At 34.6% G+C, this 14,120-nt stretch overlaps 1 protein-coding gene across 1 annotated transcript in view; it reads right to left on the bottom strand.

Annotated features, from left to right (window-relative positions):
* Positions 1-14,120, bottom strand: part of DPH6 (diphthamine biosynthesis 6) — a 191,350-nt gene that overhangs the window by 26,570 nt on the left and 150,660 nt on the right. The window contains exon 14 of the mRNA XM_041397884.1: positions 13,191-13,596. Coding sequence (XP_041253818.1) covers positions 13,191-13,596 — 406 coding nt within the window. The remainder of the gene's footprint in view (positions 1-13,190; positions 13,597-14,120) is intronic.

Here is a 14,120-nt window from a genome sequence, read left to right as displayed (position 1 = left end):
AGTGTACTGTTTGCTTTTTCTCCTAAATGACAGCATGGGAGGCATGACTTGACATTTTTGAAATGTGTCTTTCAGTGATTAAAATAATCAGTTGAGGTTCCTAGCCAGCTCAGAGCTAAAAAGATACCATCTCTTAGAACAGATCTATTGTAGTATGACATGAATGCACCTTGGAACTGATAAAGTCTTGTTATCATAATTGACTGTGAATGAGCATGCTTTAAGTGATGAGAACTCCCAAAAAGCTTTTCAGCCTCTCTGCGGTATATTCACAAAAAGTGAAATGTAAAATTCATGAAAAAATGCAAAAGAATATTGTAAGCAATGTGCTTAACTCCTGCCTAACACCAAAGTTTTCCTTTTAATCCATACTTGCCAAAGACATTTTCTGAGATGCATCCTATGCTTAAACTTATTACAGAAGAAGTATTAATTTCTGTAGTGAGGAAGTATTATGCAGCATGGTTTCTATCAGAATGAAATTTTAGCATGCTTTAGAAGTTTGAAAAACTCCTGCATAAAGTATTCTGAAACAAGTTAAGTCAAAAATAAGCAATGCTTTTAATGAAAGCACTGTTAAACAGCTGAGGTGTCTGTTTCTACATTTTTAAAGGATCAAAAGTTTAGGTGCTTTGCATGCTATCACACATAAAAACAATCACAAGAAGACAAAATACTAAGAAAACAAAAATTTAAAAAGCCTGATCTAAATATAGAAATCCTTATTATTTCTGTTGCTATTATAGTTTGAGTGACCCAAATACTTGATTAAATCACAGCAGGTAAATTATGATACATGATATAATACAAAAGAATTCAAAGCACATTCTATGTAGTTAATGCACACAGAAAAAAAAAAAAAGAGTAATCAGCTAAATTAGAATATATTTATCTTCATGTATATAACTAGAAAATGCCTTAGGCTGGCTTCTATTTGTTCTTTTCATAAAAGCTTGGAAATGACAAGATCTCTGGACTATTTTAAAATGACCAAGATATAGCCATTAGAAGAGCAATCTCAAAACAGATTTGATCTCAGGCTCCTTTCTGGAGCAAGACATGCACATCAACAAACTCTTCTTCAGGGCTCTACTTCACTGTTCTCACAATTGTACAGCCTCTAAAGAGAAGCTCATTTTGAGAGGTGCTGAGCTGTAACTTAAGCCAGGAACTTCATGAAAATAAAGCCCCACAATTCTGCTATCCTCTCTGAAGTTACAACGTCAATTCTTCTGTGCCACAAACAGGAACTTGTTTGTAGCTCTCAAACAAATTTACATCGATAGTATCAATAAATGGTTGTGACATAGCTGTGACATATTAACTGTAAAATAGGTGAGACACTCTTATTTTTCTTGCACCTAATTTCACCCAATTACCTGGAATACTAATGCTTACATTCCTGGCATAATGATTAAAACAAGCCAGGACTCTGTAAATGTCAGAAACAACAGCTTCAAAATAATTTTTTTGTTTCTTCCAGCAATATTACTATTAGGTGAAGAGAATAAACTTTGATTATCAAAGTTCCTAAAGTCTTTTTGTCCTAATAAGCAGAAGTTTTGAACAAAGTCTAGGGGGTTTATAATTTAAATTTTTTTATCTTGAAGATTATTATTTTAAAATTCTTTCAGAAAACCTACTAAACCCCAGTTAAATTAGTATCTAGCCCCCATATAAAATGATATAACCAATATGCTTAAGTGAGGAAAACAAAGTTTTTTTCCTATAGAAGATATGACATTATTGATGACATAAATATTGGAATTCATAACAGGATTCCTCATACTCAGATGTCTCAATCATTATCAAATGAATCAAACTCTGGAAGCACACTGGCTTCAGACTCTCATAAGAAATACTCTAGCTATATAACAGCCCCATGATAATTCTAATTCTGAACTTGTGAGAGTTCTGTTAAGATAAAGAGATGGAAAGAATAAAATTCAAATGTGAAAACTATAGAGAAATGACTTAAAAAGAACCCCCACCAAAACCAAAGAGTCCAGACACTTATAAAGAAACATTTATCTTTTAGAGATATGCTCTGATAGGAAAAACCTGCTTGCTGGTTTCAGTAATTGTTATTCAAGTAGGTAATGGGACCAATCTTTTCTAAGAATGTGGGGTATTAATGAGAGACAGAAAGAAACAGGGTTTTTTCTTTCTGAATCTACAGTTAAATGCCACTATTTTTGGCCAATTAATTTTAATTGAATAATAATATATAGTCATAGAATAATTTTGAGAATCACAGACTAACTTTGAGGGGGGTAAGGCTCTCTGAAAATCATATAGCCCGATCTCCCTGATGACCAGAGCAAGAGTAACTTTAGACATTTTACCACTTTTCTAAGGGGCTTGTGCTGTCAGGTTTTCAGGATCTCCAAGGTGGAACTGTCACAGCCTGTGCGTTTCACTCTTGTGGAGAAAAATTCAATCCTTGTGTCCAACTGGAATATCTCCTGCTGCAACTCATAACTGTTGCTCCTTGTCCTGGTGTAGCCCTTCTATGAAAATATCCTCTCCTTCTCTGTAATGCAATTAAGGCAAGGGAAGACTGCAATTTGTCTCCACCTAGGTGGAACTCAGGCAGTTCCTTCAGTCCTTTTAACTCTGTTCTATGTGCCACTCACATGAACTTTTACTTTGGTGGCCCTTCTCTGGACTTTCTCCAGTTTGGTAATCTCCTTCTGTGATTATCCTACCTTAGTATTTCAGGTATGTCAGCTGACATCCCTCTGTTTACCGGCTACACTCCTGCTATTCAGAAGTAATACAGAATAAGAAGAAGTGTTCTAGCTTGCTACAATGGAAAATATTACCTTCTTCCAATGTTGATAATTCAAACTTAACAGTGCAAGTAGCAGAGACATGACTAAAGGGATGCTTTCAGTGTCAATGAATTAGTGCAACTAACTGGATTTTAACCCAGCTGATACAATGCATTACTTGTAAAGACTGAGCAACGTCCAAAGCAAGTTAAAAAACTGTGGATTTTTCATTGCTTGTTTTAATAAGGATTGAAATTACTCACTAATACATAATAACTTTATGCTGTTTTAAACCTGAATTTATCAGAAATTTAAGAAGAAATATGCTACTGGGAGCATAACTGCATATATTATGCAAAGTCTAATTGCATGAAGTGTGACAATGGCAAAATACTTTCTTTTGATGGTTAGTTACAGCTGTGTTCTTGGATTATAAATTACAGTGCAGATGGCAAAAACAAGAAAACAACCTTCCTCTCCACTTTTTAATGTGAAATGGAATCATTATACCCAAGAAGTCAAATGAAACCCCAAGCCCAATTTGTGGGCAGTAAAGTGGTTGAACAAAATGACAGTACTTTTATGGATTCTAAGCATAGTTTTTATATATTTACTTCTACCTTAGAGTATAATTTTCAGAGAATTTCAAAAACAAAGCAACCATCCTTTATAAGTACAAGCTGAAAGTATTTTAAACAAAGCTGATTTGTGACATTTTTAAAATTTAGACAATAATTATCAAGTGGTGTCCTTCAGACCATTTTCCAGTCACAACTTTTCCCAGAATTTAAAAGACTGAAATCTAATAGTAATAATAATAATAAAAAATCCAGATCCACATTTCAGCAACCTTGAAAAAAAAACAAAACAAAACAAAACAAAAAAAAAACCCAAAAAAACCAACAACAATAAAAAAAACCCCAAAAAAACCCCAAAAACAAAAAAAACAAAAAAAAAAAACCCAAAAAAACCAACAAAAAAAAAAAAAACCCCAAAAAACCCCCAAAAACAAAAAAAACAACAACAAAAAAAAAAAAAACAAAAACAAAAACAAAAAAAAAAACAAAGCAAGAAAAAAAACACAAGCAAAAAATCCTATGTATCTTTTAGTTTGCCTTAAAAAAAACCCAAGAGAAGGTATGCTATTGAGTAATAACAACGAAACCAGTAAGCTGAGTATTGAGGACGCTAAGTTTGGCTGCACAGTCCAACTTTCCAACTTTGAGTGTGCACCAGAGGCAGTAAACACAGGAGAGTTTTTTGCTCTAACCATCTCTGTGGAGCACAAACAGGCCTTGCTTCCTTACTCTGCCTTCTGTCTTCAGGTCCCCTCTCTGTATTGAAAAGAAACGTCAGACCACTAAGAAGGGCCAAAGGCAAGGGAAACAACTGGACAATGGAACACAAAGGCATCTCATCACTTTTCACTCTGATCAATAAATAATCCTTGTGTTCCATGCTATCTCTTGACTTAGGAAAGTAGCTTCTTTGGCTTCTGTTATCCAGATGGACAAACGACAATATCCAGGCTACTAAATCAAAGTCTGCCTGCAGCACCATCTTCTCATACTGTAAGATGCTGCCTGCATTTGGGGTTTGAATCAGAATATTATGTCAATTTCTTTTTAGCTTCACAATTTTGTAAACAATTATTCCATGCCATTAGATACAAAAATCATGTCTGTCTCCAAGCAAATGGCCAAACTTTTTGGATAACCTCACAGACTGCTCAAATGAGTTGCTGACAGACTCCTGACAGCCCTATTTGATACCAGATATATTGAACAGATAGACCTGGACAACAAAGAGAAGATACCACATCCTACTGCTTGCAGAATAGAGAAATTCAGCATGGCTCACACTTAGACACTTTACAAAAGTACTTTAAGGCATTACCCATTTAACTGCTATACTTATTAGAACCCTTAAAAGTTAGATTTTCAGCAGCTGCTTATCTCAAGGAAAAGTCCCAACAAGGAAGCCCAGCCTGTCTTATAACAGTCAAGGCACCTGACAAAAGCTGATAGGCACCATCAGTGGTATCTACAGTTGACAAAAGGCAAGATCTTACAGAAATAAATTAACTTTGAGATATTGGAGGAGGAAGCACTAGAGGAGACACTGGAGAGGAAGTAGAAGACTTTCAAATAAGATTTATGGATGGTTTTTGCTATCAGTCATTGCTAGTTCAGACACCTCACTTTCCCTTTTTCTATCCAAGAGTTATAGGAATTTCTGCTCTGAGCAGAACTGATACTTCTCAGTGCAGAGATTATGTGACAGAATGACTGACAATGGTCAGCCAGCCAGTTCTTCCTTGCAAAATTCAGTATTTTCATTCATAGATCTAAATTTTTAGGTTTGCTAGACAAACAGCAAATGGTAAGCATTTTGGTACTAAAGAAGAAAAAATACAGAAGACAAGCTAGTCATGCTACTAGCTTGGTCCTACTACTAGGTCCATCTACTGCAGTATTCTGTTTCAAGAAATACTCCTAAATAAATATCTAGATTAAATAATAACAAGGGATACAGCTATGATATTATGCCCAGTTCATTTTGAGCCTCCATTTGTTTTAAGCTCAGTGGACTTCCTGTGTCAGATGTAATTTCACTCATCCAAACACCATCATAGTTTCTTTTTTCTTCACTTGTAAATAAAAATATAGAGATGGATCTATACAAATGATGAAAAGTCCCTTAGAAATCAAAGTTCTTTAAATGTTTATAGATTTAGAATCATAGAATTGGTAAGAAAATGTTGGCATGTTGAAACAGTCCCAGAGAAAAACTTCCTACGCAATTGTAAACTGTAATCTGTGATGTGTCCCTAAAAAAGTAAGTTTGTTACAAATGGTTTCTGGACAGCTAGACTGGTCATATATTCCTCACATATTAAACACCAGATTATACAAATCTGGTGTGGCTGATGTCATGCTTTTATAGCTCTTCTCTGTCAACAAAGCACTAAACCAAGTTTCTCAAAATTAAATTTGTTGTTGTAGTACGGCATTTATACTTCATGAATTTCATGCACTTTTATACAGTTTTACAGACATTTATGCATTATGGACAGACCATGTACACTTAGATACCATTTTTCTAGAAGGGCAATAATTTGTTCTGATTCCTTGTAGAGCTAATTATCAAACTATCCCTTCTGACTAGTTACAGAATAGACTGAGTTCTCATTCCATAAGTTTCTTTACATCTATTCTCTTAATATCTTGATTTTATACCCTACTGCTTAACAAATTCAACAAATTCCAACATTTATGGAGTTAATATATTAACTAACATTTAGCAGCAAAGCCATTGCCTGGATCACTGGTGTCTAACAGTTCCAAACTGCAAATGTGAGGAAAGCAAATCTGTTTTCAACATGTTAGATCACTTTGGAAATTCTTCCTTATAACCTATGATTTTTCAACAAAATGTCTGTTTTCTTACAGGTCCATTCTGCCCTACAGGTCACCTATAGGAAAGATGTAAATCCTCAAGAGGAAAATTAAAGTCTATACAAATAATTCATTTAGTGAATGAATTAATTTAGAAAAGCTACTGAACTCCAGTCAAATTAGTCATGAGCACTTCAAAATAACGTGAAAACATAGATGGATAGAGTAACCTATAACTGTATCTTAAGTATTAGTGGCAGAAATTCTTAAAGACACATGAAGCTGTACACCATAACTTTAAAACAATCTTATCAATACATTGCTAGTGTTCTGTATCAAGGATATAAGGGTTATATTCTAAATCAATCTTGGGTTAAAGAATTTATTTCCATTTAAAGCTTTAGTCAAGCTTTTTTTATGTACAGCTGTGCAATCCATAACCTTTAGAAGTCACAAGCAGTCTACTCTGAATAACAGCAAGTTCTGGCTCTGGTCCCTGGCCTTGGCACTGAGGGGCAGAATTTTTCTCTATTTAGCATTTGTGCACTTAAAAAATACATTTCCCAGCCTAAAGGACAGAAAGCCTAAAGCAAGATCTAATATACTTTAAGCTGCCTCACAGGCATAAATCACTTTATCCAAATTCGGTTGAGAGACAACATTACTATTAAAACAATTTCCCATGTCTTGGATAGCAAACAAAAAAAAAATCCTTTCCTATAGTTTCATATGAGATATTTTGCTAAAAATATGTATATATTGACTTGCAGCATATACAATGCCAGCACAACCTAAAAAAATAGAAAAAGTTAAAAATTTCAGCATTTTAACAGCTATTTAATAAATCCTTCTCTTGACTGGATAGTTTGGGTAGCAATAGCAAGATTGCCACCTCTGTGGCTCAAGACCAATTTTAGTTACTTTCATCCTTTTAAAATGTCATTTCAAACATACTCACAAATCACTGTTTTCTAATTGCTTCAGTATATTATAAGCTGATTAATTTCCCAAAGTACTAATATAACTTTTTTTTTTCTGCTTGAACTATTATACCTGGTAATTATATTTTATTAGCAGGAAACCAAAGAAATTAAAATTGAAATTTTCCTCTTTCAGATTCACAATTCTTCTCGCATTTTCCATTGAGAATAAATTAATAGAATTCAATAGAAAACCAAGCCTAAATTTTACAGTCCATTTCAGACAGCATAATGACATTTAAAACCACTTTTCTTCAGCCAAATTATATATGTTAGTCACAACAAATACTTCATTTTAGTTAGAGCCTGCAAAGCTTGAGCTAGTGACTGTAATTTGATTTTAAAAGTATTTATTTACCTGCTTCACTGTTATTCAGTAAAGAGTTCTTAATGTCTGCTTAGTTTCTACTCACGTGAGTAGTTCTCCACAATTGCTGAGTAAATACCAACTACTCACATGAGAATGTGTAGACCTACATACAAATGTGTGAAGGTTCAGATTCCAGCTGTCCCCACGGGGAGTTTTTTTCCCATTGTATAATGGCATATCCATCAAGAAAGTTAAGTTGAAATAAATTTCTGGCGTGAATTTAAAGTACGTTGCTAAAAAAAAATTAAACTTCAATGAACACTGACATTCATTATTGTAAAAATGCATCTTGGTATCTTCAATTGATCGTCTTCCTCCTCTCTCAGATTTACACTACATAATGCATTCTCTCTGTACTGGAAATGTTTTGGAAAACATCTGGAAAATGTGTTGATAATGCCATGTTTTATCAAATAGAATAAATCTTGCCAGATGGAAAATTGTTAGTTTCAAAGTTGTATGCTGTACATGCGTCAGGGTGTTACTCTGTCATTGCAAGGACTCTAAATGAATGCCTAACCACCGGGGCTTCTCTTGCAACAGAAGAAAAAGTCCCATTACAAATAAGATTTTTTTTAAAGTTGAGCTGAATTATACTCAGCCCATATTAAATTTTTTAAAAAATACAGGGTGTTGTTGAAACTTGATAAACTCATAAGTACCAAGGGCCTCTTATACATACACATTTACAGAGCAGAGCCATTTTAAACACTAATTATGTATTGATTTTAATGTTCTTACCAGACGGTCTCTTCCTGGTCTTTTTTGCCTTTTTACATTCCCAGTCCATTTTTATTTTAGTATTAAAAAGGCATTGTGTAATATGGTGTCTGGTGAAAGCAGGATGTGCTCTATTCCCAAATAAATATTCAAAAATATTTTGCATACATCTTGTGAACAAGAGTTGTTAAATCATAATGTGATGACTTATAAACATTCATCATTCCTATATGGAACTATAATCTAGTCAACTGCATGGTATAGCAAATCATCCTGACACGTTTATATTAATGCACATTTGAATGAGAATAAGAAAGAAATAGTCAAATTTATGTTAAAGACTTCTAAAGGCTTAACAGCATCTTACTAAGTATATATGTCAGCTTAATCTAATCCTCCTACTTCTAATACGTTCTGTGGTCTCAGCATGGTGCCCATAATGCTCTTGCATGTTATGAGGGATTGCCTCTGAGAAGTTCACCATCAGTACTACACTTTGTTCAATAAAACTTCACATCTGGTCTTAGGATGACAGAAAGCTATCTGTCTCCAATTTGCATTACAAACCTTTAGCTTCTTTTGACATCCGTAACACCGTCTGTAATAATTTCCAATAACCTGTTACAATATGCCGAGTAGTTATATTCCTGGTTCTCATCTTACTGTGTCAGGTAACAACATATTTCTAATATTTATTTGGACAATTTTAAATAAATGACAACTTCTTTATAGCAAAACCCCATGCATTATCTAATCAGAGCCTCATTTGAGAAGGCCTGTGGCAGTACTTGCTCCTTTCACTCCAATACCTTTATTTTTTTCTGTGCTTTTGCTAGATAAGACATTACATTTCAATTCATGATTTTACAAGAGTTATTGAAGACTATTTACTAATCTTATGACATGATGGAAGTCCTCCTGAAAACTACTAAACTGTAACAACTATCTCTTTAACCATCTTTCCTGATTGCTGAGCATCATAATTTCTACTTTTTCTATTGCAGATACATGTCTTATGTGTTTCACATTAAAAATATTTGAAGAAAAGTGTCTATTATTCCCTGCTACATTATTAATATTATTTTTCTTCAGCAGAAAATGCATCTGCTGGTAGATGAAGACCCAAAAGGACAGATCTACTTGTGGGATTAACAATGTCTAACACAAGTCAGAGATCAAACGTGTCACTAAAGGATGCTCATACAGATGGTTAGCAACCTCTACTACCTGAGCTGAATTAATAAATGGCAATTGAAAAACTGGTCTCTCACTATAATTTGCTTTCTGGCAGCCACATCAAGGAAACAAAATTTTTTAAAAGTCTGTGTACAAGGTCTGTAGATTTACAAATGAAGATCAGTAATTTCCTGCTTTATCCTCTGTCCCAGTAAAATGGTATTCTATGTATGAAAGGCAGAAGTAAATTCTGTTACCCACCTAGACCTACTCTGCAACAGAAAGTAACCTTTGGAGGTAGTAGAAATCACCACTGAGACATCCAAATACTCATAGTATCTTAGGACAAGTCTGCAGAAAAAGGTATGAGCAAGTTTTGGCCATGCTTAGAGCTGACAAGACACAGCCACTGCTACTGTAAAACCAGTACTGTTCCCTCTTGGGATCTGCCCCATTCAGATACATGCATTCTACAACAGGACAGGCTCAAGAGGAAAACAGGAATAAACTGGAAGGAGCTATTGAAGGAACAGGAATAAACTCAAAAAGCTAGATTGGAAAATGGAAGGAGCTATTGTTATCAGAACTTAACAACCTCTAATACCTTGATCTGGTCTTATAGAAAGGTTAAAATATCTTGGGATTCAAAAGAAAGACATGATACTATCTCTGGAATATTAAAACTGGGAAACACACTAAAGGACACACAGAGTTACAGTAGTCTTGCCTCTCAAAATTAAAGACTGCCAGTAATAACAGAGAAGATAAAACACAGACTTATGTCATCTTGCTTATGGACACTGTCAATGGGATACTGAAATTAATGGGAACAAATTGGACACCTCACACAACATTTTAAACTGACAGTTAATATATTTTTGTGAGTATATTTTAAATTATGAGAAGTAGAATTATACTACTAGTGCAAAAGACAGTCAAGGACATCGTTCACTAATATGCTGCATTGTTTTAAAAGCTGATGATGCTTCAGTGCAGACTGCATGTCTTACAAAGCTCCAAGAACACATAGTACCAGTACACTTGAATATGTCCTGTGTCTTAACAATATATTAATAATTAGATTTCTGATTTTGAACCAGAAAAATGTTTGTGTGTGTGTGTGTGTATATATATATATATATATATATATATGTCTTCTATCAGATAGAAATTATCAGCATGACATACTTCAGCAACAACTGCTTTAATTTGAGAATTCTTTTTGAATATATATCACAATTATTCTTCCACTGCATGAACTTCCTAGAAATTTTTCAAAAAAAAAAAAAATTTAAATTCTTCATCAGTGAATTAGTGTTCCTTGTAAATTTAATGTATTCTACAGATTTGCAATCATGTATTTCTTATCAGTGGGGATAATGATAAAATTGGTATAATGACAGGAATTATTATGACAGTGCAGAGATCTGAACACAACAAGAATGAATATATGACAATCACACAAATCTTTCAATGTCTATGCTATTGGTAGTATAAAATGAATGGAACTGAATCAAATTTTTATGCTTGCAATTAATACAATATATTGAGAAATATATTTTATAAAGCAAATGAAATTTGTTTGAAAGTAATTATTCTATGGTCTGAGTAATACCAGAAAGAAAGTAGGCGAAACAGTAATGTTAATCCCATGCCAGAAACATGTTTTATCAGGTTTCCTTTTAGCTCTTAAACAAGATGTAGTAAAAACAACAACATTCTGTCAGACTATATGTTCATTCCTTGCTTTCTGGATTAAATATGCTTATCCTATGCCACATTTTTATAGCTTTCAATTCCTGTACTTTAAATCTATTAAACAATGTCAAGTTGAATTTTCTTCAAAAACTGCTGCAGGTTAAGAAAAAAAAATAGGGCAGTAGAATATTTGAGGGCTAACATTTATGTCAGCTAATTAATATGGATCAGTTGTGGTCTACAAGGATTTTTAAAGTGCATGCATGTTTGAGATAAATATAGACTAAGGATCTGATTTTGTTTCTTCTCAAATTGAACAAAGTTCTTACTGATTTCCATACAAGTATGGTCTACCAGTTTTGTAGGTCTGATAGACAGAATAAGCTTTTATGCTCTTGCAAAATGTTAGTTGTCCCAAATAGAGCATAGCCCAAAATGCAGATCTACAACATAAGAAATAAGTTGTAGTTGTAATATTACATTTATTGCTCTGTGTTCTCCCTACTTGGTAAGAGAATCAGATTATGAGAAAGTAAACACTGGGGAAAAAATCCAACAAATTTGTTTGGATAGCAAGTTCTATTTAAATAAGTTAGTTAGACATCAACCCATGTTCAAAACCAGATGCCCTCTATTCCAGAGGATACAACACCATATCCTTATTTTAAAATGCTAGTATTTCATTATTCATTCTTACAAGAGTTCCAGCTAGAAGACAGGAATTGGTTATTTGAACATGGTTCTACACTGTGACAAAAAGAGGCTAGCAAATGCCCAACTGTTCAAACACTTTAAAGCAAAAGATTATTTCTCCCTACACTGAATTCTAAGGTGGCTGGATTTCTCTTGCATGGAATCACAGGATAACTCAGATTATAGCAAGATTGTATAATCCAACCTCCTACTCAAAAGCAGATGTGAGATTAGAACAAAAGTAATCCAGGATTTCATCCTGTTTGGACTTCAGGAAGCTCAAGAACAGAGCCTTTCAATATGAGAAACATGCCTCTAGGAAAAAAAAAAAGTATCGTAATTGTAGAACTGCAGAATTATTTCAGTTGGAAAAGTCTTCCGAGATCATTGAGTCCAGCTGTAAATCTAACACTGGCAGGTCTACCACTAAGCATCAAGTCTACTACACATCCTTCAAATACCTCCAGAGATGGTGACTCCACCACTTCTCTGGGCAGCCTGTTCCAATGCTTGATAACCCTTTTGGTAAAGAAATTATTCCTAATATTTAAGCTCAGCCTCTCTTAGTGCAACTTGAGGCTCTTTCCTCTTGTTCCGTCACTTGTTACTTGGCAGAAGAGCTCAGCCCCCACCTTGTTAAAAGCTCCTTTCAGGCAGTTGTAGAGGCTGCTAGGGTCTCCTCTGAGCTTGTTTGTTGTGATAAGACACGAAATGATGACACAGACACTGCTGCTCTCGAGGGGAACAAAAAGGAAGAAGAAGAGGAACTTTATTTTCTGACTCTAACATTTATAGTTTTGCAAAGGTGACAGTGGATTGGAGGGTGACAGTGCCACCTCTCCAATGCCACTGGACAGACCAAGGGTCCATCAATTCTCTTCACATCCATGAAAGAATGCAAAACATAGGTTATTTACAGAACTGTGTGTGAGAAAGTTTGTTAAAAGAATGCAAACATCAAAAAGCTTAACAAAGTCTTACAAAATCAGGGCGACACTTGTTTTTCTCCAGGCTAAAACCCCCCAGCTCCCTCAGCCTGTCCTCATATAACTTGCTCTCTAGATCCTTCACCAGCTCTGTTGTCCTTCTCTAGACATGCTCCAGCACTTCAATGTCTCATTTGTATTGAGGGCCCCAAAACTGAACACAGGACTTGAGGTGTGGCCTCACCAGTGCTGAGTACAGGGAGAAAATCACTGTCCTGGTCCTGTTTGCCATACTAATGCTGATATACAGGCCAGGACGCCACTGGCCTTCTTGGACACCTATCCTTGAAACACTCCTCTAAATTTTTTTCTTTTCTAATGAAATTTGATGTAGAAGTAAACAAGATGTATTTTATGCTTTGTGTTAACCTGGTTCCTGTCATGGTGAGTCTTACCTTTTTGCAGTGTTTCAGCATCAAAGACTTGCTCCTTGAAGAAAGCTCTGAAGGACAAAGGACTGGCACTGCAGTCTTCTGGAAGTTTGTCAACAGCTTGTTTAAACATAGCAACTAAGTCATGAAGAGGTCCATCTAAATCACAGTGAGAAGTAGATGAGGAAATCAAGCTCAGGCGTACCGAGATTGATGCACAAGATGCAGAACTAGACTCCACAGATTCACACTCAATTTGGAAGCCCTCTGACAACATCTTCATTGCAAAATGTTTTCTTTGGAGTGGATCATCAACTACTGCAACAACATGCCATTCAATGGCAGCATCTCTGGGTAGGTGAGATATTACAACCACAGCAAGCAACCCACATACTGCAGTTTCATCATGATACATCTCTGAATCTTCAGCCTAAAAGATAAACAAAATATTGTCCATATTACAGAGCTGTAGAAAACAATGTTGCTCATATTCAGTTAAAATATTAAAAAGTATATGCAGTACAGTTATTTCATGGAAACTGCTTTCCCCCCTCAACTTTCCTTATTGAAAAGTCATCTTGAGCAATCATGAGTTATCTGACAGTATCTCCTCATTTTTGCAATGTCAAACCATTACTATGCCTGTACTACAAAAAAAAAAAAAAAAAAAAAAAAAGCTGATCATAACTTATTTTGCACGCATTCTGCAGTCAAGAGAACTCTTTTTGCATATGTTGACTTTTGTTTGTACCAAAGGTTTTTGAGGAATAAAAAATGGTAGGAACTACCAAATCTACAGAAATGAATCAGCAAATTATTTAAGTTTTATTTGAAAAATTGGAGTACGAAAGATTCAGTTCAGATACAGCAAAAATATAATTCAGATAGTTCTAAACAGCAGAATTACTCTGACCAAACCCTCTTAGAAGATAGAATGTGTTTTTTAAATAGCAG

This window comes from Onychostruthus taczanowskii, unplaced genomic scaffold (genome assembly GCF_017590055.1).
Source record: "Onychostruthus taczanowskii isolate IOZ18803 unplaced genomic scaffold, ASM1759005v1 scaffold1, whole genome shotgun sequence".
Classification (NCBI taxonomy): domain Eukaryota; kingdom Metazoa; phylum Chordata; class Aves; order Passeriformes; family Passeridae; genus Onychostruthus; species Onychostruthus taczanowskii.
The sequence above is the reverse complement of the archived record's forward strand: the minus strand, read 5'-3'. Positions and strand labels throughout refer to the sequence as shown.